The sequence below is a fragment of the Arachis ipaensis genome, chromosome B6, assembly GCF_059453495.1.
Source record: "Arachis ipaensis isolate K30076 ecotype BB chromosome B6, ASM5945349v1, whole genome shotgun sequence".
NCBI classification, from domain to species: Eukaryota; Viridiplantae; Streptophyta; class Magnoliopsida; order Fabales; family Fabaceae; genus Arachis; species Arachis ipaensis.
Window position 1 is genome coordinate 152,570,001 of NC_142441.1, and position 24,928 is coordinate 152,594,928.

General features: G+C 32.3%; 2 protein-coding genes and 1 long non-coding RNA gene across 4 annotated transcripts; all 3 read left to right on the forward strand.

The window, feature by feature from the left end:
- Window positions 1-2,335: 2,335 nt before the first annotated feature.
- On the forward strand, window positions 2,336-7,405 carry LOC148563165 (uncharacterized). Its single transcript, XR_015885760.1, has 3 exons — window positions 2,336-2,779; window positions 4,673-4,750; window positions 6,321-7,405. It is a non-coding gene; the product is annotated as an uncharacterized LOC148563165 (long non-coding RNA).
- Window positions 7,406-12,503: 5,098 nt separating this feature from the next.
- LOC107605726 (uncharacterized) lies at window positions 12,504-15,405 on the forward strand. 2 transcript variants are annotated; one of them, XR_015885903.1, is made up of 4 exons: window positions 12,504-13,301; window positions 13,378-14,426; window positions 14,517-14,665; window positions 15,183-15,405. XR_015885903.1 is itself a non-coding variant. In XM_088490286.1 (3 exons), exons 1-3 carry the CDS (start codon window positions 12,648-12,650, stop codon window positions 14,560-14,562), a joined length of 1,749 nt encoding a protein of 582 aa, XP_088346412.1. In that variant the 5' UTR covers window positions 12,504-12,647; the 3' UTR covers window positions 14,563-14,849. The 2 variants fall into 2 exon arrangements, 1 of the variants encoding a protein (XP_088346412.1); XM_088490286.1 differs by lacking the exon at window positions 15,183-15,405 and having other exon boundaries at window positions 14,517-14,849.
- A 6,793-nt stretch (window positions 15,406-22,198) lies between these two features.
- LOC107647810 (uncharacterized) lies at window positions 22,199-24,610 on the forward strand. The gene is made up of 3 exons (XM_016351859.3): window positions 22,199-23,009; window positions 23,086-24,143; window positions 24,221-24,610. Exons 1-3 carry the CDS (start codon window positions 22,365-22,367, stop codon window positions 24,264-24,266), a joined length of 1,749 nt encoding a protein of 582 aa, XP_016207345.2. The 5' UTR covers window positions 22,199-22,364; the 3' UTR covers window positions 24,267-24,610.
- The last annotated feature ends 318 nt before the right edge of the window (window positions 24,611-24,928 follow it).

Consider the following 24,928-nt stretch of genomic DNA (forward strand, 5'->3'; position numbering starts at 1 on the left):
TACTATCTTATCTGAGCCCTTTTCCATTTTAGGGTTATGTTACCTCTTTTGTTCCAATATTTGATTTTTCTTTTTTCTTTCTTGGTGTATTGTTATTATTGTACTACTCTGACCATCTGCAACCACCCTACATAACACACTATACGCATGCTATCTGTTCAAAACAAAAGAGAAGGCTAGCCAACTAGTGATGAGTTTGTTGAGACATTAATCTATTATTTAAAAAGAAGAAAATAAAAGGTAATGAGTAATGACTAACGAACTCCTTTTTTTTTTTTCACTATGCTTTCTAGTTAAGTTGCATTTAAACTCCTTTAATACTTTTCTTATTTGTTCTCATTTTTTCTTTTTTTATTTCTTCCTTCCCAGAACTTTACAGCAGAGACTATGAATATTTGCATTGATATCTTATAGACTTATACTACCAAGTACCATCTCTTTCTCTCTCTCTCTCCTATTTAATCCTTCCCTTGAGGAGACACACAAACCTACCTTCCCTATACTTCAAACTCACTCATTTTTCTTTTTCTCTCATCACTTTTCTTAACTCACTCACACTCGCCTCTCCTCCTTCTAGTTCTTCCTCCTCCTTAGCATGGATGAACAACATCATAAAAAGATCTTTGTTGTTCTTCATCAAGTGGTGGTGATTTTGTTGGTGATGGTGGGACCAAGTAGTTGTGTTAAAGGAGGAGAAGAAGAAGATAGGATCTTGGAACTTCCTGGTCAACCAAAGGTGTCTTTTCAACAGTTTTCTGGCTCACTGAATCTTCTCAAAACTCACTCACAAAACCCCTTGTTATTTGGCTCAATGGAGGTTAGACATTAAACTCAATCATGCCTTTTGATATATACTTGGGTAGTATATACTTAAAATCACTGTTATATCGCTTATTTAAGGACATTAATGCCATCATTTGTTCTCATTTGGGTACTTTAAACCACATGAAAGATAAACTACAAAAACAGTGCAAAACAATATAACTTAATTACTAGTTTACTACTATGCCGACATATAATATAGAAGACACAAAATGTACAAAATTATTTTCTGAACTTCCTCTTTAATATGGTGCTAGTTGAATTCTTGTTGTGGCATCTTTTTAAATTAAGTATATATGTATAAGAGAGACTATTCAATGCTCTACTAGTCTACTCTTCCCTTGGATTCTATTTAACAAGTAAAAATATATCAATAGAGAAATACAAACTTACAAACATATATTTTTTGTTTTTATTTTTAAAAAGTATAGAATAGAAAGTATATAAAATATTTTTTTTTTAAACAAATTCGAGTGTACTTGGTTCTTATTTTTTATTTTTATTTTTAATACTTTTCTATTTTCAGATTTTGTAGAAATAAAAAATAATATTGATGAGAAAAATATTTATCTAAGATAGTAACATAGTTTTATGAATTACGAATAAACTAGCCATGATATTATTGTATCAACACCTAATATTTTGTCCTAATAAAAGGGTTTTGATAGGAACCGCATCATCAAAGCAACACTCTTGCTCTTAATATTGAAGGTATGTTCAAGTCTATGAGACTATGACTCTATAATGTGTCTCTCACATTCTCTCTCTTCTGAAGTCTATCTATATGTCTATGCTACAACCCCACTTGCTACTGCCTCGGTCTCATCTTCCTTGAACACTTTCTCCATTTGTTTATGACTCATTCTCTGTCTCTACCTCCTTTGATCATTATTTTCTCTCTTGTTAAAAGAAGTCAACGAACAAACACAAAGAAAAAGAAAGTTTTAGCCAAATGAAATAAGAAAAGGAAAGAAATTAAATATCAACAACCCATATTTATTCCACAAATTCTTATATCCCAACCCTTCAATAGAATCATTTGAATCAATCACCATATAATAGTAACAAAAATCATATATAAATTCTTTTTTTACGTTGACAATCCATTAAAAATTATTAAAAATAAAAATTTCACTTTAAATTTTGAAGCCACAAGTCATGAGTTATGACCATTTGATCCAAGAAATTAAATATCTTACGATCTTAACTAATATTATATTTCACATATTACAAAAAAAGAATTACAAAAAAAATTTTAAGGCTGAATTTATTTCTGAGAACAAGATAAGAAAAAATATTGTGAACAAAACACAAAAGATAGAAACATAAAATTTTGTATTTTATTTGATGATAAATTTAAATAAATTATAAAAATATAATTTATTTTTTTTGTTATTTAAAAAATATAATAATAAAAAATTAACAAAAATAATAAAAAATTAACGAAACCCACCCGGTTTACACAAAAACGGAAGCTCCTTCGTTTCTTTCTCCTCTCCCCCCCCCCCTTTCTTTCATTCAGAAAGAAATCAAATCACACAACCGCAGCCAAAAAACCTAGCACTGTAAGCCGACACCACCGCCGCAAGGAGTGGCATACTGCCGCGTCCAATGCACTCAAAGTTCGCCATCCGTCCGTCTATCTAGCTTCCCTCGTGATCCAAGTCTTCAACCCGCGGCTGCTTACTCGAGCTCTGCGTCCGTCGTCTTTGTCTGCTCAGCCGCGCTTCCGTCGCCGTTTGTTTGCCGTTCACGTTCGCATCTTCGTTCAGCTGTCGTCTTCGTTCGCGTTCTTTGCCGTTCCCGTTCGCTCGGCGTTTACTGTTCGCGTTCACTCGCCGTTCATCGTTCAAGTTCGCATTCATGTTCGTATGGAAGCCACGTTGCTCTGCTTCAAACACTGCGACCAACCCGCGCGCTCCACCTAGCCGTCGAACTGCTCTTTTTTGTCGCCGCCGTGAGTTCCCTAAACCCACCACCAGACAATACACTCACACAACACCAATACTCTGCTTGAAACTCTGCAACTTCTGATTTCTATTACAATAAGTAACTATTTGATTTGGTAGTGGTTTGGATTATTTCATAGACTGAATTAAAGTTACAATAGTTATGTTCTCTTCTCTATCACATTGATATTAAGCTTTGAATTCTCTTATTTTGCTTTAATTTTACCGCACTCAACATGTTTGATGAAATGCTTTAACCATATTTCTGGTTGGTTTTATAATTTCTAGCTTCTAGAAACTTAGTAAGTTGATTGCATGTGAAATTAGAATAATTGGATCTTAGTAATTAGAAAATTTTAGCTGCCCAAATAGCATCTTTGCAGAAAACATATGAGCACAATGATTCTATTTGCATTAGTGTTCTTTTGGTAAATTTTAACTGTTATTGTGAATTTGTTAATTTGCTAATTGTTCTTGTGTTGTTGTTTTGTTGTTCTTCTGTTACTTTTATCTTTTTTTATGTTTTTGTTATGATTTTCTGTTCTTGATTTAAGCTGTGATTGAAGGTTCTTTGGTTTTGGTATTCTTCACTTTCCCGTAAGCTTAGCTTTTAATTCTTTGAGCATACACGGATCAAATCATTGTTTTCAGCAACGGTGATTGTTAGATTTTTTTTTTGGGTTGCTTTGTTTTAAATGTTCCTATTGTTGTTGTGTTTTTGCTGTGATTTAAATGTTCTTTTGATTTTTTTTTTTCGAATGCCCAGTCAGTACTTGGTTGAATGGTTTTGCTCGGTATTTGATGATAAATTTTAATTTGATAACTCTATTACTGCTTTACTTTCTGTAGTTACATTTTATTAAAGTTTCTTGAATTTGCACTGCCTGTATTATTGATTCACTGTTCCTTCATTGCTTTTTTTTTTGTTGTTAGTCATTGTGATGAGCTTTGTTAAAATTGGGTTGAAAACTACTAATCTTTCTTCATTTCTCACTGTTCTAACTTCTGTTCTTATTAAAAGATTTGCAATTGGTGATCTTTTGATTTATTATATGCTTCATGTTTTCATTATTCTGTTCTTATGTAGAAAAAATTTGCAATTAGTGATTGTATGATTCATGTTTTGATTGTTTTGTTACATAAACAAAGTTCTGTTTTCATTGTTTGGTTGCAATGTCCCTGTTCTTGATCTCTGCCGACTTGCTACCCCTTCTCCGTGTTGGATTCTTTTTGTTTCAGGCTTTGTTGTGTTTTTGTTTCAACCTCTGTTGTGTTGTCTGTTTGTTTCGGGCTCTGTTGTGTGTTTATTGTGCAACACTATCATTTTTTGTTTTACTTTGACTTAGCTACATTAAGACAATATTCTCTATCTTTAATTTGTGCATTGTAATTCAATCCAGCTATTTTTAATGGAAGTATAATTATGTTAATTGCCAACAAATTTGCAGCAAGTTATTGCATATTTTGATGATTAATTACATTTAGTTGGTGATATTTTACTTAGGGTTTTAAATTTGAAAGATATTTAGGATGTTTATTTATAATTTATTTATTATTGTATTAGAATGCTTGATTGTTGCTATTTTAATGTAGGTTTAATACTTGATTGTTACTCTTATTCTTACTTTTACTTGATTGTTTTAATGTAGGTTTAATGCTAATTGGAATTTTCATATTAGTTATATTTAGAAATTGAGACTTTATCGTTGTTAGTTGTTACAATGTTAGTGAAGACATATATTTTAAATTTATTTTTAAGTTTTTGACTATTTTATGTTTTTATTTAGGTGGGACAGGGTCAACCAGTTCAATGTGTGACCTACTAGTTGAACCAGTAACATAGTAAACAATACCCTGTCTCGTTCAACAACTTATTCTTTTTGTTTTCCATTGTTGCATAGGCTAACGTTGGCTCTGTCATTCGTCACCACTGCCGTTTGCGCCTCTCGCTTTCCTTCACTTCTCTCGGGTTCTGCAAGGTACTGAATTACTATCGTGTTGATGTTATAAGTGCTATTTCCTCTGGAGTCCATGTTATGTTCACATTTATTAGAATGATGTTAGTTGAATGGATAAATATGGTAGTATTTGTACTAAATTATCTAAAATGTAAGACTTTATGATTTTGATTATTGTCTTGTTTTTTTAGGTATGTATATATATATGAGTGTTCATATTGGTTTGTCTATTCGAATTTTAGTTTTATCTATATATTTAGTTCCATGTGTTTTTTTGTTGTTTGTTTATTCATATTGTTTATTTCATGCTTTTTATCTTTGTTATTTTTTCAAAGAAAACACACATAATTAATCATTAATCATGTGTTATAATGTGTCTAGAATCTTTTTTTTGGAGGTCACATATTCTTTGATTTATGAAAAAAAAAATCATCGATGTCTATATCGTCTGTGGTTACTATAAGTACACGGATGAGAAATCATCCGATGGAATAAGTTTGGTAGGAGATGGGTTCTTCATTAGGATGAACCTCTATCTAGGGCAAAGGTTCTTTATTTTGGAGACGATGCTAATTCCAGTACTATTTAGAGATGGTACGAAAGGCCAGCTGTTTTGTCGCATCTTCAGTGAGCATTGCTTGAAGATGCACTTTCTCCATCTGTCTGAAAAAAAGATTTGTCATGATTAATTATAAAATATAATTTGAGGATTTAGATGAATAAGAGATACGCGGAGAAATCGAAAGATTATTAGAAGGAAAAAATAGACGGTGGTTTAACATAAAAGAAGAGTTTATGATGATCTTTAGATCAATTTTCGCAGCTTTAAAGATGTCGTGGAAATTTGAATTTGAACTTTAGCGTAAGTTCGAAGCATGCGGTAATTCCGTGGCATACTCATTGATATGAAGAGTCAGTATGCCGCTATAATATCGAGGTCAGAAAGTTGAAAATCTGTAGTTTTGTCAATTAGATTTCTTCCTTTAAACTCGGTATAATTTTTTTTGTTTTTTATAATTGTTTTTTTTCCTTAAAGTAAAATAATTTCAATTCAAGCTCAATATAACCAACTTAATAATAAGATGGACATTAAATATAGTTTTATTTTGGAGCATCAGCAGAAGAATTAAGTTCTTGAAGACTGTGTATTGATTTTTGTATCGCAATATGAATGTACCAAGTCAAATTGAATGACATCTCTCATATTGAGAATGTACCAAGTCAAAATTGAATAGCATTTTCCCATTTTGACTTGGGTACATTTTCATTCCGATATAAAAGCCAATACACAGTCTTTAAAATTCTTTTAGTGATGCTCCAAAATAGAATCGGATCCAACGTCCATCTTATTATTAAGTTGGTTATATTGAGCCTGAATCGAAATCATTTCACTCTTACGAGGAAAAAAAAACACAATCATAAAAAGCAAGAAAAAATTATACTAGGTTTGAAGGAAGAAATAGAGTTGACAAAACACAGGTTTTTAACCTCTTCATCATGCTTGACAATCCCTTCAAATAGATGGTTGATAACTCTTAATATTATAACTTTCAGCTTTCTAAGATCAATTTTTTGGATTGATTGAATTTAGTGAGGAGCGGCATTCTAGCTTTGCATATCATTGAGTAGGCCACGGAATTGTCAGAACCGCATACTTCAACCTGATGCTAGAGTCCAAATTTAAATTTCCATGATATCTTTAAGGATGCGAAAATTGGTCTGAAGATCATCATAAACTTTCTTTTTTGTTATGTTAAGCCACCATCTATCTTTTTCCATTTCAATAATTTTTCGATTTCTCTGTGTATCTCTTATTCCTCCAAGTCCTCAAATTATATTTATAATTAGTCGTGACGATTCTTTTCTCATATAAATGGAGGAAGTGCATCTTCAAGCAATGCACACTTAAGGTGCTGCAAAACAGTTGCCTTTTGTACCATCTCTTATTAGTATTTGGGATCAGTATCTTCTCCAAAATAAAGAATATGTGCCCTATGTAGAAGTTCATCTTGATCGAATCCAGTTCCTATTAAACTTATTTTATCAGAGATGTTTCATCATCTATCTACTTATAGTAGAATACATTCGATGTAGACATGGATGGCTTTTATTCATAAGTTAGAAAACATGTAACCTCTGCAAAAAAGACTTTGATATATTATAACACATAATAATTAATGATGAATTATGTGAGTATTCTCTTAGAAAAATAACAAAGATAAAAAGCAAAAAAATAAGCAATATGAATATGAATAGACAAACAGCAAAAAAGACATAGAACTAAACATATAGATAGAACCAAAATTTGAATAGACAAGACCAATATGAACAATGATATATACATATGTATCTAAAAAAGTAAGACAATAATCAAAGTGAAGATAGGATCTTATATTTTAGACAATTTGATGCAAATACTATCATATTTATCTATTCAGATAACATCATTTTAATAAATTTAAACACGACAACATGGGGCTGCAGCGGCAATAACAGTTGTAACAAAATAAAGAGACAGGAGCATCAGTAGTTCAGTAGCTTGCAGAACCCGCGACGAAGGGAGAAAAAGAACAGAGATCGGAGAGAAGTGAAAGGAAAGCAAGAGGCGCAGGCAAAGACGGCACCGGTGACGAGTGGCAGAGCCAACGGGAGTCTGGGCAATAATGGAGAACAAACAAAATCAGTGATTGAACCAACCGGAGTATTGTTTACTGGGTCTGGTTCAATCAATAGATTACACGTTAAACCGATTGATCCTGTCCCACTTAAATAAAAGTATAAAATAGTAAAAAATTTAAAAGTAAATTTGAAATATGTCTTCCCTAACATTGTAATAACGAAAGTCTCAGTTTCTAAATATAACTAATACAAAAATTTCAATTAGCATTAAATCTAAGTATTAAACCTACATTAAAATAGCAACAATCAAGCATTCTATACGAATTCTAATTAGCATTGAATTCCTATTCTAAACTTACATTAAAACAACAATTTAGACACAAATTCCAATTTCTTTCAACTTCCATTCTATACAAATTCTAATTGACATCAATTAAGAATTAGAGTTGTTGATATCAACAAATATGACTAATATAAGGAAGGATGTCGGAGCCAAGTGTGAAATACATACAGTTATAAGCAAATTACTAATTTACGATGCAGTGGTGGTAGCATATATACCAGTAAATGCAGAATTCTCACTGGCACCCCTGAGATTTCGCTATGATTTGAAGGATGTTACTTCGCCTCCAAGGCCAAAAGCAAACGGGGAAGCTAACCCTTCAAACCACAGATATAATCAATACAGTTTTGGACAAAAGCAATAATGCTAAACCTACTTTGTGATTTTTATTTGTGATTTCCACTCTCAACATAGACCAAACAGATAATGCTAAACCTACAAAAGATTGGAAGAAACTAGAAACATAGAAATTCAAAATGAAAAGGAATATTTGTTAAATTTTTTCTTTCTAGCACTGTGTGCTCTTTTTGAGAAAATAACAAAGATAAAAAGTATAAAATAAGCAACCTGAATAGACAAATAGTAAACAAAAGACAGAACTAAATATATAGATAGGATAAAAATTTGAGTAGATAAGACCAATATGAACAAGTATATATATATATATATACACCTAAAAAAGTAAGACAATAATCAAAGTGAAGATAGAGTCCTACATTTTAGACTATAGTTATCAGAGCTAAATCGGTCAGATTACTGAATTATTGGTTCAACCTATAGATTACTGGTTGAACTGATTGATCCGATCCTATGTAAATAAAAAATAAAATATAGTAAAAAATTTAAAATACATATTTTTACTAATATTTTAAAAATATTTAACTATTTTAAAATAATATAAATCAAAAACAATAAATATTTTGTTAATTTTACTTTATCACAAATATTTTTATTTTGTTTTTATATTAAAATAACTATTGTTGGTGGAATTTGCATGGCAAAGGTTGGCGTTGTTTGCATTGATTTGAGTTCTTGAAGCTCGTTTTGGAACCTCTTGTTCTCTCCAGGAACTCACAATCTGATTCCGTTTGTTTCACCTTTGTCCCGTCACCATCAAATATAAGGTAGAATAATTATGGTTCACGCTGGACGCCGAACCAGCCCCCTGTCCTAGGATGGACGCCCAGCCCGAGTTGAGGTTAGCTCTGGACTAGCCTTAATCTATTTTCCGAGCTATGCTATATCAAGTATCCTAGCCTTTCTACCAATCCTGACATCCTTCTAGATAGATATAGACCTGAGTGGCCTTTTTCCTTCTTATTCAATTAATTACAAGAAATATTCTCAATCAAACTGCTATTACTTGCTCGTCTATCCTCCAGGACAATAAGTATTTTCCCATCAACAGTCAATACAAAAAATTTCCATGATAGCCGAGGCTGCTAACAACCGAAAGAGGGACTGATAGGAGTTTGTTGCCGAAAATTATTGGCCTCAAGGCAGAGACGAGCTGACTAGACTCTTATCGAAATTGCATATAGAAAGAGATTCGTCTTGAAAGCTAGACAGACAATTTCTATGTTCACCAGGCGCTTCCCGTTTCCGGTGTGCTAAAATAAATGGCGGAGAATGCGCTGTGAGGAAGGTCTGGCCTCTTCGGCAACTATTGAATACAATACGGTCTACTGAGTAGTCTTCACTGAAGTCGACCTATAAACCATATTCGAAGTCAAGGAATCAATAGTAGCAAGTCTTATTAAGAATTATAAAAGTGAATATTTTAGTTTTAAAAATGGATTAATACACAAAAATATCTTTAAAATTTTATTTTGATATTATTTATTGACAGAATAATTATTTAAATTTGTCCCTAAAAATTTTAAAAAGAGTTATTTTAGTCTCAAAAAAATAAATACATAAATCAATTTTTAATATTTTTTTCGTCAGATATAATAAGTTTCCGTCTAGTTTTCGATATAACTTACTAAATTTTCAAGTATTTATTAGAAAAAAGAATATTAATAGAGATTATAATCAAATTAACTTTTAAGTTTTAAAGTTGAATTAAACCTATTTGATTTCTAATATGGTATTTGTTCTAAAAAATATTATTGAACTATTCTCACTATATATATAATTCTAAATTCAACAAAAAGATATCTACTAAGTTTTATATTCTCTTAAATTAAATGTATTATTGTAATTTGTTTAGTTTGATGTCTTATTGTAATTTGTTTAGTTTGATGTCTTATTGTTTGTATATTTCATTTTGTTATATTAAGTATTCTCTAACTCCAAACCAGATATGTCTTTTATATTGAAAAAAATAATGATAAATTTATTCATTAAATTTTTATGTATGTATTTATAATATAAAAGGAGTTTTCACATAAATATACAAAAGTATATATATATTGTCACTGAATAATAATAATAATAATAATAATAATAATAATAATAATAATAATAATAATAATAATAATAATAATAATAATAATAATATTTTGATATTATTATTATTATTATTATTATTGCTTCTATCAATACCAATTTCAAAAACAAAGTGGTAAAATACAAAACCTTCTATAATATGTGGGAGAAGCTTCAAGAAGTATTTACATAATCATCAAATGCACAAATTTAGAGTCTAAAATTTCAATTGAGATATGTCAAATATGAAGGATCAGCAAAAGATTACATATGTAAAATTCACACTCTTGTTGATTCATTAATTGCAATTGATAGTTATTATCCCAATAATGATCATATTCAAACAGTTCTTGATGGATTAACTGAGGAGTATCAAGGATTTATCTCATCTGTCATGTCTAAGATGGGATAAATTACTGTCGTAAAGATAGAATCATTTCTCATTGTTTATGAAGAAATGCTCCAAAGATTCAAGAAACCACAACACTTGATTGCATTAGCTAATCTGTCACAAGCATCAAGTTCTTTTGTTTTTAATTTCCAAAGAGGTATGAATACAAGACGAGAAAGAAGAGGAAGGTTCTCTCAAAGAGGAGGAAGATTCAATTCAAATAATACAAGACTCTTTTGTCAAATCTCCAATAAACCAGGTCATGCTGCAAGGAATTGTTATTTTAGATTTGACTAAAATTATGAATCTCCCAATGCTACCTCTTCCATCCAATCTACAAATCTTCCTCCACCTCCACCCTCATTTCATCAACCTAGAGCTTATTTTGTTGCACTAACTTTGTTGAATGAATCACCATGGTATGCTGATTCAGGAGCTTCTCATTACATCATTGCTAATCCCTCAAATCTTTTAGAAGCTTTAGAAACTCAAACCTGTTCAGACCAACTTTATATAGATAATGAACAAGGTATAGCCATCTCTAACTCAGGTGCATCCCTATTGCATGACTCTAAAACTGATCTCACATATAAATTGAATAATCTTTTGATAGTTCCTCAAATTTCACAGAATTTTCTTAGTGTTTTTAAATTTGCAGCTGACAATTTAGAGTTTTTTTTTTTTTTTTTTTTTTTTTTTTTTTTTGAGTTTTGGCCTAATGCCTTGTTCGTGATCAGGTTACCAAGAACCTCCTTCTACAAGGAATAACTAAAAATGGCAATTATGTGTTTCCATATTTGTTCGTTCCTAGGACTATTAATACACACACTTCTTTTCTTAATTCTGCTAATAAATGTACAGTTTTAACTGCATCATGTAATTCATCACATAATGTAAAATTTTGGTACAAAAGACTTGGCCATCCTTCAATTAGAATTGTGCAAAGTGCTAGGAATAAATGAATTATATCCCTTGAATACACTATAGACCTTCTATATATATAGCTATAAGACTAACTACTTTTTGTTATTGAAACAGAACACTAACTAATCTAGCTCTCTCCTATTTACTTGTTGTACACGTTCTATAATTTTTACTGATTTTTTATTCTCTTCTTTATTTTCGTGACATTCTCTTTATAGACATGCTTTTGAAAGGGTCAGATATGCAAACGTGATGGTAACTCTATTGCCACGCTTTTATCAATATATCGCCACACTTTATTTTTTTGTCATGTTTCTATTGATTACCACGCTTTTTAAGCGTGGCCATATATGTGACCCTATAGCCATGCTTTTCAAACGTGCTAAGTCGAAGATACGGCTATACTTTTAAAGCGTGCCAATAATCAAAGATATGACTACACTTTTAAAATTTGTTAACAGCAGAATGCTGTTACATAATTGCATTGAATTTAAAATTGTTGACAGCAGCTTTTGAATCAAATTTATTTGCAAAATTTTGCATCAAATGTTATATGACCAAAGTGGATCAAATATTTTAGACCATACCCTGTATCAAACTTTTCACCGTGATATAAATTTATGGTAAAATCCAAATTTTTTATTATTACATAAAAAAATAAAAAAAAATTCTCATAAACTAACATCACAACATTCAACAAAATTCATAATCAGCAAAATCAATTTATAAACGAATTCAACAATTAATAAAATTCTTGAAATATATATCCATATTTAACAATTAATAATTAATTTAGTTAGACTTTATTAAAAAAAAATAGATGTATAATATTATTTATGTTTTATTGGATCCAAAAACCAATTTTAGTTTCTAATGAAAAGAACAAAATGATAGTATTTTTTGATAGATAATTTTGTGTCAGTGAAAATCCTTTTTTATATTTTATAACTTTACCTTTATTTTTTTAGATATTAAACAAACTTTGGTATAACATTTCCCTATTGAATTTTTTGAATTTTACGGTGTTTTTCAAAATTTTATACGGCTTCTTGTGTTGACAATACGGCCCGTGTAGAAGCAGTTTCAGGCCAAATGCCAAAAAGAACCAAGACACATGCAGTAGCACTGGGGAGTGTTAATACTTAACACATGCAGACATGCAGTAGTCACCTTCTTCGACGGCTGCATCAAAATTGAGCTTATAGCCAATAATGCCCCTTTGGTTGCCTTCGTTACCGGCGAATGTATCGGTTTCCGCTATCCTGTCCAGCGTGGCCGCCGCCACGGTCACTGCCGCATCCTTCTTCTTAATCTACAAGTCTCACCTCCGCCCTCACAAAGAGAATCTCATAACACTCCATCAAGAGCAACCCAAACGCAATCCACGTGGCAAGATCCTGTTCGTTTCGCGAATCGGATTTTTAACTGCAGAAGGCCTAGCGAAGCGCCTCTGCGATTTGTTAGAGTCGAAAGGCCTCGTTTTGGAGGTCGTAGATGCTCGGACTTACGATCCCGAAGACCTACCCAAGGAGAACCTCATCCTCCTCCTTCATTCAACTTCGTTTGTTTGGAACCGACCTATCGGACCGTTCTCCGACAACACCAAAGGAGCAAAGGTCTTCGCCAGTTGGCTCGTGCATAACGCGGAGAGCTTTGGGATCGGAGCGGTTGTTGTGAAGGCTTGCGATTTTACTGCATTTGTGGTGCGCAAAAGGGATGGTAAGAATTTGATGGCTAAGGCCGCCAATCATTTTAGGGATTTGGATCACGTTAAATACGATCCTCATTTTGAAGAGTGGTTGGGAAGTGTTGTTGCGACGGTTTCGGGAGATACAGTTGCTAATGGCAGGGAATCTGAACCTGAGGTCAGTTTATAACTATGACGTTTTAATTTCTTATCTAATTTTATTCTAAACACTATGATTGTTGTTCTAATTCTAGGATGATGTTGGTTGTTCTGATCCAAAAAGCATATATATGTTGGTGGAAAATGTGGATGTAATAGATAGAAAAAGAACCTTCAGGCGCAGAATGTTAATTATCTCTGAGGCCAATGGAAGTGTTGATCTTGAAGATGGAGGTCCTGTAACTGCCCAATGGCCTCTTGCAGATGATCTAATAATCGATTCCAAATTACCAATTCTTCAAGGATTTTGTTCCCTTGGTGGCAGCTTGTTCATTGCTGGTGGTATCATGTGTAATAATGGACCAAAATTTGAATTTGAGCTGGAATGGGAACATTTTTTCCCTGCAAAAATGTGGTGCCTCAAGTACGAAGGTTCTACTTGGATTTGGAGTTTATGCGGAAGCATGTTCTACTACCGGATGAATCCCATAGTGGTCCCATACCATGGCAAAGTGTGCATCTTTGGGGGTGACACTGACGGTGGATATTGGGTTGAAATCTACTATCCAAAATTAGATTTATGGGAAAAAAGGGAAGTGCCCGAAGATATATACATGTTCGAGAATCCTAAATCTTACTTTTTGTGGGAGGACAGAACGAAGCCTCGTAAGAAGACCCTCATTGTGTTTTATTGTTCTTCTGGTAAGGATCAGTGGCTCATCTCATATGATTTCGAGTCCAACATTTGGGAAGACTTTTGGTGGGAGTTACCGCTAATTAGTGATGATTCTTATCCAAGGAAACTCATTCGTTTGGCATGCAGTGAGTATTTACTCATTGTTGACTCTGCAGCTATGTGGTACATTTATGACTCTTCTAAGGAGAAACTCGTGGCAGATGTGCACGTGAACGGTTTGGAAGAGCTGACTGGACGGGTGTCATATGTTTTCTGTTGCTACTACAGCAGCGAGGAAAGTCTGATTTATCTCTTCATGGAACTAGATGAAAAGGTTGTTGAGGAACGTGGTGGTGATCTTGACCTTGTTCCTTATGCTAGAGTCAAGCTCCAAATTGATGGTAAATTTTCTGCCAAGGTTGAATCCAAGGGTAATCTTAAAGTTGGTTCCTATAGCAAACTCTATATGTAAGCATGAACCTTTCTCTGATTTCTTTGTTTATAATTATTATACTGTTTCAAACTTGCTCACTCTATCCATTGAGTTTCTTTATACAGGTTTGCTGTTGGTGACCAAGACACTGAATTAAAGAGAAGATTGTAGCTTAGCTTAGTTTTGTGCATCATACTGGTGTGGTGGCCATCATATTAATAGGAATATGTTTTGTTGAACAGAAATATACCCCTTTATTGTAGCTTAGGTTTGTGTAGGGATCTTCATTCTGGACTTGTGAGTTTGTTGCATTGGAATGGAAGAGGGAAGATATAGGTGGGGTTGGATGTTATTAAGCCTTGTCCTTTTGATGCTCTTTGGGCACCCTATGATGAACACTCCTTTTTTCTCTTTGGATTATTGACTATGAACAAATTTCTCTTTATTTGATTGATCCACTTGTTGTTTCATAAATCAATATTATTTTGAATTGCACAGTCTAAATGTTTAAAGTATACAATACATGTTAGCTAAAGTTGAAAAGCTTAATACTTTTCCCAATAAAAAAAATGGAAGGTAGTAGGTGGTTTAGAAACTAAAGATGACTGGCAATGCTAAGAGTAATTAGAGATTTCTTGCTTTTAAGATCATATAGGAATTTTCTTCATTGTTAAATTAGATATGTACAAATTACAAAAGTTGGCTCTGCAAGATTTTAGTGGGACAGAGCAATGTGTCCAATGATGCAGGGGAGAGAGAAAGTTGATGATCGTTTTTGTTGATGCATTTAGACAAATTTGAAGAACTCATTCTCACAAAGGAAAGGAGGGATGAATGAAGGAACGAAGACGACTAGTTTGGCTCATGAGTTTGTTTTTGAAGGATAAATGTAATATTAGAAAAATTTGTAAACAAATTAATGGATATAGAAAATGAGCTGCATATCGTGTATTGGGTCCAGGAATAAATTCTGTTTATGATGAAGAGGAAAAAAATAATGTTTTCTTCTTCTTTTTGTTTTTTGGTATAGATATTAGATAGTTTTATTAGTGTTAATCTACTTCTTTACTTTACGTCGTTACTATTCATTTTTCTCTTTTTTTTTTTTAATTTCTGAAGTTCTGATTTTGTACGTCTACTATATTTGTGTGTATGGAATTTGAAAGCAATTTTTTATACAGCTATGCTATATACATACAATTTTTTTTTTCATGAAGAATTATATGAATATGAAATAAGAAAAGAAAAAGAAGAAGCAGCAGAAGATAAGAAAGAAGAAAAAAAAATTTTGAATTTAAATTTTGAATTATGCAAAATTTATTAGCACACACATCGAAAATACATCCAAATTTGCTGTAAATATAGAAAAATGTTTTTTCTAATGCTACTTTTTTGTTCTTTTTTTTTTTATTTTTTTTTTCTTTTAGTTGAACGAATGTAAGTTCATCATCTTCCAAGTAATTTTGTACCATTGTGTGTTTCTTCTTCTTTGTTTGATTTTTTTTTGTTTTTATTCTTGTTAAAATAGTAAAATAAAAAGAAACTTAAGAAGATAAAATAAGAAAAAAAAGATGAATAAAAAAAAAGAAGATAATGATAATGAAAAAGAAGAAGAGGAAGCAGAAGAAGACGAGGAGGAAGGAGAAAAAAAGTTTTGAATTATGCAGAACTTATCAGCACATATACACCGAAAACACACCCAAATATATTCGTGTTACACCCAAATATAGAAAAATATTTTTTTAATGCAGAATTTTTACATTACATTCAATTCAAACCATCAACGATGAACAACAATTTTCAAAAATAAAAACAACATTATTCACCTAAAGAATCATAAACTACTAACGAAAACATTAATTAGAATCGAACCGCACCTCAGCCACTTGAATGGATTCAAAATAATCAATTTTGTTCTGGTTCAATTGACAATCTGAATTTGAATTATTCATTATCTTCAACAACAAGATAACTGATGATGGAGGAAAAGGAGAAAAATGAAGGAAGAGAAAAAATTCCAATAAAAAAAGGAGGAAGAAGAGGAGGAGTAGGAGGTAGTGGTGGTGAGAGAGTAAAACAAGAAGAAACTTGAGAAGGTAAAATAAAAAGGAACAGATGAATAAGAAAAAAAGAAGAAGATGGTGATGATGATGATGATGATGATGAAAAAAAGAAGAAGCAGAATATGAGGAGGAGGAAGAGGAAAAGTTTTGAATTATGCAGAACTTATCAACACATATACATCGAAAATTCTTAAAAATACACCTAAATATCTTTGTGTTACACTCAAATATCTTCATGTTATACCCAAATTTGCTGCAAATACAAAAAAAATATTTCCTCTAAAGCTGCATTTTTTTTTCTTCTTTTTTTTCTTATTTCTTTCTTTCTTTTAGTTGAATAATGTAAATTCATCATCTTCCAAGTAATTTTGTATCATTATGTGTTTTTTCTTTTTCTTTGTTTGATTTTTTTTGTTTTTATTCTTGTTAAAAGAGTTAAACAAGAAGAAACTTGAGAAGATAAAATAAGAAAAAAAGATGAATAAAAAAAATAAAGAAGATGATGATGAAGATGATGGAAAAAAAGAAGAAGAAGATAAGGAGAAGGGAGAAGAATAGTTTTGAATTATGCAGAATTTATCAGCACACTTACACCAAAAATACACCCAAATATCTTCTTGTTACACCCAAATTCGCTGCAAATACAGAAAAATATTTTCTTTAATGCAGGACTTTTACATTACATTCAATTCAAACCATCAACGATGAAATATTATTCACCTACAGAATCATAAACTGCTAACGAAAAAATTAACTAGAATCGAACCATACGTTACCTACTTAATTGGATTCAAAATATAATCAATTTCGTTTTGATTCAATTGATAATCTGAACTTGAATTATTCATTATCTTCAACAATGAGATAACTGATGATGGAGAAGAAAGAGGAAAAGAAAGGAGGAGAAGAAATTCCAATGAAAAAAAAAGGAGAAAGAGGAGGAGGTGGAGGTGATATTGGTGACAATGATAACGAGAGCGAAAAATAATGAAGAAGAAGAACGTGCAGCAAAAAGAAAAAAAAGAACGTATAATAACGGCACGAAGAAAAATATGCGCGCGTCAAAACAAATGACTTATATGATTTGTATGAGAAAAATACTTCTACGTAGAGAATAATTCTTTTTTACATCCTGATTTTGTGAGGATCATTAATTCTTTGTAAATGAACGGTAGATGATAAGCAACAAAATGTTTAGTTCCTATAATATACATCTTTTTGGCAAAAGCATACAAATTTTAATAAGCAAATACAAGATACCCTTAAAACAATTTTTTTTGTTCTTTAAATACAAATTTCTCTTTAGTTTCAATATCATAATTTGTTCATGTCTAAGTTCTGGAATTTCATGTTCAATGTAAATATCAATAACACCATCGTTTTTTCCATCTTAAGAATACATCTCTCTCAACTCATTATCAAAATTTAAACACCTCAAATCCACTTTCAGATTCATTTCTGGCACCTGCTACCAAACTTCTTTCATTTTTTCAAACTCCAACTCTTTGAAGTAATTTTTCAGGTAGAATACATCTAACCTATTCACATCAACCTCACCCAAATAGTACTTATTGTCAGGATAATATGTCCATTTTTTATTTTTACCCTTCTCAAAAATTTTTTCATGATGAAACATTATATCTAACACTTCGGCGTCCATCTGCAACATACCAGAAGAACAAATAAATTTAACACGCATGCAACACAAAAATAATAAATAACAAATACATAATGCACGATCAGAGATTGTCCCTATTATATTGAAAAGAAATAGAGCATCCAGTAGCGGTTGGAACATATCAACAACAAAAACCCTAACAACATATCGTTTCCAACGAAATCTTAATACAAAAGATAAGAGTAACTTAAACAATTCCGAAAAATGAGCCAAAAAAAAAAAATTGACCTTCAAGATAGATTAAACGGTTTCACATCATTTGCTTCAATGACTTCTCACAGACCTTCCACCAAGTTTAGCGCAACGACGGTAAGAAATCAGCGAGCAAGCAGTAGTACCCTAAGCTACCGCCATTGTCTCTAGTTATGGAAGAGGAGAAGCGTTGAAGTCACTGTGAAATTATGAAGAAGATGTAACAAATGACCATCCCTTCGCCCAAGCAACCATTACATTCAACTGGGAGCAAAACGGCGATGTTTTGGCTTTAAAACGTTTCACCCATGAAATAACGTCGTTTCTTAGATCGTAGGTGGCAGTGGCTGTGCCACATAAATAAGTCTGTCGATGAGTCATGCCGAAATTCGAGTGAAGGACCAGTATGTAGCCTGACGCACAATTTCGAGGACATGAATAGTGCAATTGGAATCTCAGGGACTAAATTGGTGTACGAATCAAATTTGGGGGGACCACTATGAAAATTTAGTCTAATTTACTAGCATCATGTCACACCTATCTTCTTTTTGACATGGCAAAACTCACGTATCGTTGAAAAATAGTTCACGCTTTATTAACAAGATAGATATTCTAATAAAAATATTATACTTATTTTTATATATAAATATTTTTTTTAATTATTAGATAATAAATTATGAAATTAAATTTTAATATATTATAAAAATATTATTTTTATTTAAAGTATGTCTATACAAATAAATTATATTTTTAAATAAATATCTTTATAAAAAAAATATTTTTGACATCTTGGTGACTTCCTCAAAATAATTGCTTATTAACAAAACATACAAGACAAATTATTGTAGTATTTGTAGTAATGAAAGTTTATTATGAATAGTTAAATATATGCCTCTAAATATCCCGTGCATAATAATTTGAAGGGATTCCACCCATGATCAACATTGTACCTATAAAGTAAGTTAAATTATAGAGCTCTTCTTGTTTCATTTGGTAAACGTGTTTTAGTTGGTTTAGCTTCTTGTGTTCACTCTTCCATAATATGGTTCCGATGGAGTCACACCCACGTGGCCATTTCTATTTGCAGCCATCGCCATCTCTGTTACTACATACTTACTCTGCATTTCCTACTACTCTATATGATTGAATTTTGGAAACTAGCTCCGGAATGCATCATCACTGGATTTGGGTCGGGCTGCGAAATTCGACGCTTCTTTTGATTTTGACAACTGGTGGCAAGGGGTTGTTGCGGTTTTGAAAGGTGCAGTTCTGGGGGATACCGTTGCTGATGAAAAGGTAGATTTCGGCATGCTCTTATCCTTTATATATCAAATGTATATATATTTTTTGGTTTCATATCCCACTTCATCAAGTCAATAACTAATTCATTTCTTATGAATACTTACACTACTGAAAAGCTTTCTGTTTTGTTAGAAACAAGAGACTAAACTGGAAATAGAATTTGTGTATTATCGAGTGTATTCAAATTGTTTAGAACGATACAATATAAAAAGTTATTTATAGGTACTAAAAGAATCGTAATAATAAAGACGTAATCTCCTATAATAAATATTCAGATATACTAAATAATACTAATTGATCCTAATTATATTTTAACATTTGATACATAATTGTTCTAAACTTATGGTGATCTAATTTTGTCCTAATTATTATGATTGTTTCCTTATATCTACCATCCAAAATCAGAATTTTGGGCAATCTTGAGGAAGAGTGTTATGCCAGAGTCAAGCTCCAAACGGATGGTAATTTTTTTTGCTAAGGTTGAATCCAAGGGTAATCTTAAAGTTGGTCTCTATAGGAAGCACTATGTGTAAGCATGCACCTTTCTCTTCTCTCTGTTCTTTCTATTATTATACTGTCTTAATTAATTCATGACCCAATCCATTGTGGACAGATTTGCTGGTGTAGACCAAGACATTAAAAAGGGAAGATCACTGTAGCATAGATGTTGCTGTGACATCTTAGTAATATGTTATCTTGAACATATTAGCTTATATTTTTCTTTATCACATAGCACGATCATATATATGTTAGGGGTAAAAAAATATATATACATTTATATTCATGGACAATATGAATTGCTAAAAATTAACTACTATCCAGTAGCATAATTCATTTTTGGAGTGGCCTATTTGCAAATTAAAGTGAAGGTTTTAAGATTGAGTTACGTTTTAGTCTCTCTTATGATGAAGATTGAGGTTATTCAACAACTTTTTTTTTAATTTCACACCTATTTTATAAGTTTATTTTACATTACTTTCTGGAGGCAATTTTATTGGTTTGTGTATGGATATTCATCCCAAACCTTATGATCTTTTGAACACTACTTTTTTAGGAACAAATTTCTGTTTGATCCCTTTGTTGTTTCACAAAGTACAATTTGATACTTTGAAGTAGTTAATCAAGATATAAAAAAAAACATTCTGTTAATTTTTTTGGTTGAATAATTTTGAAAGAAAAGTTAATATTAGGTTCTTCTTTAGAAAGGTTAATATTTTTTTTCCAACAAAAAAAGGTTGTAAGAGGTTAAGAAAATAAAAGATGACTTGCAATGTTAAGAGTGAATAGAAATGTCTTGCTTTCTAGATCATACAGTAATTTCCTTCAATGTGACAAAATTTCTAGTGGGACAAAGCACAGCAATGAGTTCAATTATACAGGTATGAAAGAAAGGTCGATGATCTTTTTCTGTTCATTCAGTCACACATATTTGAAGTACTCATTTTCACGAAAGAAAGGAGGGGAGGATTGTGATTTACGAACCAAGGAATTTGTTCATGAATGTTTCAATTGAGGGATAATTGTCTATTAATTAATAAGAACACTTGTAAACAAGTTAATCTATATATAGAAATTAAAAGAGCTGCATATGTTTTATAGGATCCAAAAAGGCAAAAAGCAATTTTAGTTTTTAACGAAGAGAACAAAATAATAGTTTTTTTATAGATAGGAAAAATATAGGTACTAACATATTAGTTATCAACTTATTATTAATAATAATTAATTATTATATTTGAAATATATATATAAAGAAATACATTTAGAAAATATATTTATAAAGACATTTTTATTAGACACAGCTATAAAAAATATATTTTTATTAGACACATCTATTAAACACACAGTTATAAACAAGAGTTTATAAAAGTTGGTAGAAATGCTGATTAATTATTATATTTTAAACACATGTATAAAGAAATACATCTAAAAAATACATCTATAAAGATACTTCTATTAGATTCAGTTATAAAAAAAATATTTTTATTAAATACATTTATAAAAATATTTCAATTAAACACAATTATAAATAAAAATTGATAGAAGTTAGTAGAAATAATATTGGTAACATAGCGAGATCGTTATAGATATTTTTGTGTTATTAGTAAAAATAGATATTTTTGTGTTATTAGTAAAAATCCTCTTTTATACTTTATATCTTTATCATTTGTCTCAGTGTGTTAAAAAAATTTGACCGAGTCTAAAGTATATTTTTTGGATTGAATTTATCATTTGTACTCGATATTAATTTTGAATGAAGTTCGAATCATGCCTCAAACTGTCAAACAGACTAAATCCAGATTAAAGTCATAATTTTGAGTAAATATCTTATCCGATTCTTGATAATTATTTTAAAAAGACAATGAAATTTCAAAAAAAAAAATACTCAATTTGGTCTTGATTTTTTTTAGAGTGATTAGTTTTTGTGCAAAAAAAACATAAATTTATTTTTAGCACAAGGACTTCGTTATATTTTTGAGGTAATTGTTAGGAGTCGGGTTAGATTTTATTTTTGTTAAGATTTTCGTTGTCTTTCCAGATAATTGTTGGACTGTTTTGGGTTTTTTTACCTTTTATGATTAAATATAAATTGGACCAATTGGACCAAGGCACATGCAGTAGCCTCAGCCTCTCTCACCGTGAGGGTTGAGGGAAGCTTCGCTGAATCTCGAATCACTGCCCCAGTGCGAGCCACCTTCTCTCCCAACTGAAACGTCTGCATCAAACAGGAAAAGCCAATAATGCCCCTTTGGTTGTCTTTGTTACCGGCGGATATATCGGTATCCGCTATCTCGTCCACCGTGGCCGCCGCCACGGTCACTGCCGCAACCTTCTTCTTAGTCTGCAAGTCTCACAAAGAAAACCTCATAACACTACATCAAGAACAACTGAAACGCAATCCACGTGGCAAGATCCTGTTCGTTTCGCCAATGGGACTTTCAACTTCGGAAGGCCTCTGCAATTTGTTAGAGTCGAAAGGCCTCGTTTTGGAGGTCGTAGATGCTCGGAATTATGATCCCGAAGATCTATCCAAGGAGAACCTCATCCTCCTCGTTCATTCAACTTCGGATTTTTGCTACCAACATCACCGACTGTGGGCCTACGAAAAGGACGACATCAAAGGAGCAAAGGACTTCGCCAGTTGGCTCGTGCATAACGCGGAGAGCTTTGGGATCGGAGCGGTTGTTGTGAAGGCTTCCAATTTCACTGCATTTGTGGTGGGCAAAAGGGATGGTAAGAATTTGATGGCTAAGGCCGCCAATCATTTTAGGGATTTGGATCACGTTCAATGCGGTAATCATTTTGAAGAGTGGTGGGGAAGTGTTGTTGCGACGGTTTCAGGAGATACGGTTGCTAATGGCATGTGCGGGGAATCTGAACCTGAGGTCAGTTTATAACTATGACGTTTTAATTTCTTATATAATTTTATTCTAAACACTATGATTGTTGTTCTAATTCTAGGATGATGTTGGTTGTTCTGATCCAAAAAGCATATATATGTTGGTGGAAAATGTGGATGAAGTAGATGGAAAAAGAACCTTCAGGCGCAGGATGTTAACTATCACGGAGGCCAACTTTATGAAGAATGGAAGTGTTGATCTTGAAGATGGAGGTCCTGTGACTGCCCAATGGCCTGTTGGAGACGATCTAATAATCGATTCCAACTTACCAACTTTTCAAGGATTTTGTTCCCTTGGTGGTAGCTTGTTCATTGCTGGTGGTATCATGTGTAACAATGGAGCAAAATTTGAATTTCAGCTAAAATTGGAACATTTTTTCCCTGCAAAAATGTGGTGCCTCAAGTATGACGGTTCAACCTGGATTTGGAGTTTATGCGGAAGCATGTTCTACCACCGGATGGATCCCATAGTAGTCCCATACCATGGCAAGTTGTGCATCTTTGGGGGTGACAATGGAGATGGATATTGGGTTGAAGTCTATGATCCAAAATCAGATTTATGGGAAAAAAGGGAAGTGTCCGATTATACGTACGTAAGCCAGACTCCTAAATCTTACTTTTTGTGGGAGGACAGAACGGAGCCTCATAAAAAGACCCTCATTATGTTTTATTTTTCTTCTGGCAAGAATCAGTGGCTCAAATCATATGACTTCGAGGCCAACCTTTGGGAATCCTATTACTGCAATTTACCGCCAATTCGTGATTGTTGTCCTAGGAAACTAATTCGTTTGGCATGTAGTAATTATCTCCTCATTGTTGACTCTGCCGATATGTGGTACATTTATGACTTTTCTGAGAGGAATCTCGTGGCAGATGTGCGCGTCAATGGTTTGGAAGAGCTGACTGGACGGGTGTCATATGTTTTCTGTTGCCACTGCACCAGCGAAGAAAGTCTGATTTATGTCTTCATGGAACTAGATGAAAAGGTTGTTGAAGAACATGGTGGTGATCCTGACCTTGTTCCTTATGCTAGAGTCAAGCTCCAAATGAATGGTAATTTTTTCGCCAAGGTTGAATCCAAGGGTAATCTTAAAGTTGGTCCCTATAGCAAACTCTATATGTAAGCATGAACCTTTCTCTGCTCTCTTTGTTTATAATTATTATACTGTTTCAAACTTGCTCAGTTTCTTTGTACAGGTTTGCTGTTGGAGACCAAGACACTAAATTAAATGGAGGATTGTAGCTTAGTTTTGCGCATCATACGGGCGTGGTGGCCATTATATTAATAGGAATAGTTAGGTAGTATTCAGAACATTCATAGGTGGAACCACCATGGGCTTGGTGGCAATAATTTTTGAGGTCTGTGAAGGGATCTTTGTCCGGGACTTGTGAGTTTGTTGCATTGGAGTGGAAGAGGGAAGAGATATAGGTGGGGTTGGATGTTAACAAGCCTTGTCCTTCGGACGCTGTTTGGGGCACCTTATGATGAACACTCCTTTTTCTTTGGATTATTGACTATGAACAAATTTCTCTTTATTCGACCGATCCATTTGTTGTTTTATAAATCAGTATTATTTTGATCATTGATATATGTTGAATTGCAGAGTCTAAATATTTAAAGTATACAAGACATGTTAGCTAAAGTTGAAAAGCTTGGTACTTTTCCCAATAAAGAAAAGAAGGTAGTAGGTGGTTTAGAAACTACAGATGACTGGCAATGTTAAGAGTAATTAGAAATTTCTTGCTTTTAAGATCATATAGGAATTTTCTTCAACATGAAATTAGATATGTACAAAAGTTGGCTCTGCTAAGATTTTAGTGGGATAGAGCAATGTCTCCAATTATGGACGGCACAGAGAAAGATGATGATCATTTTTGTTGATGCATTCACACAAATCTGAAGAA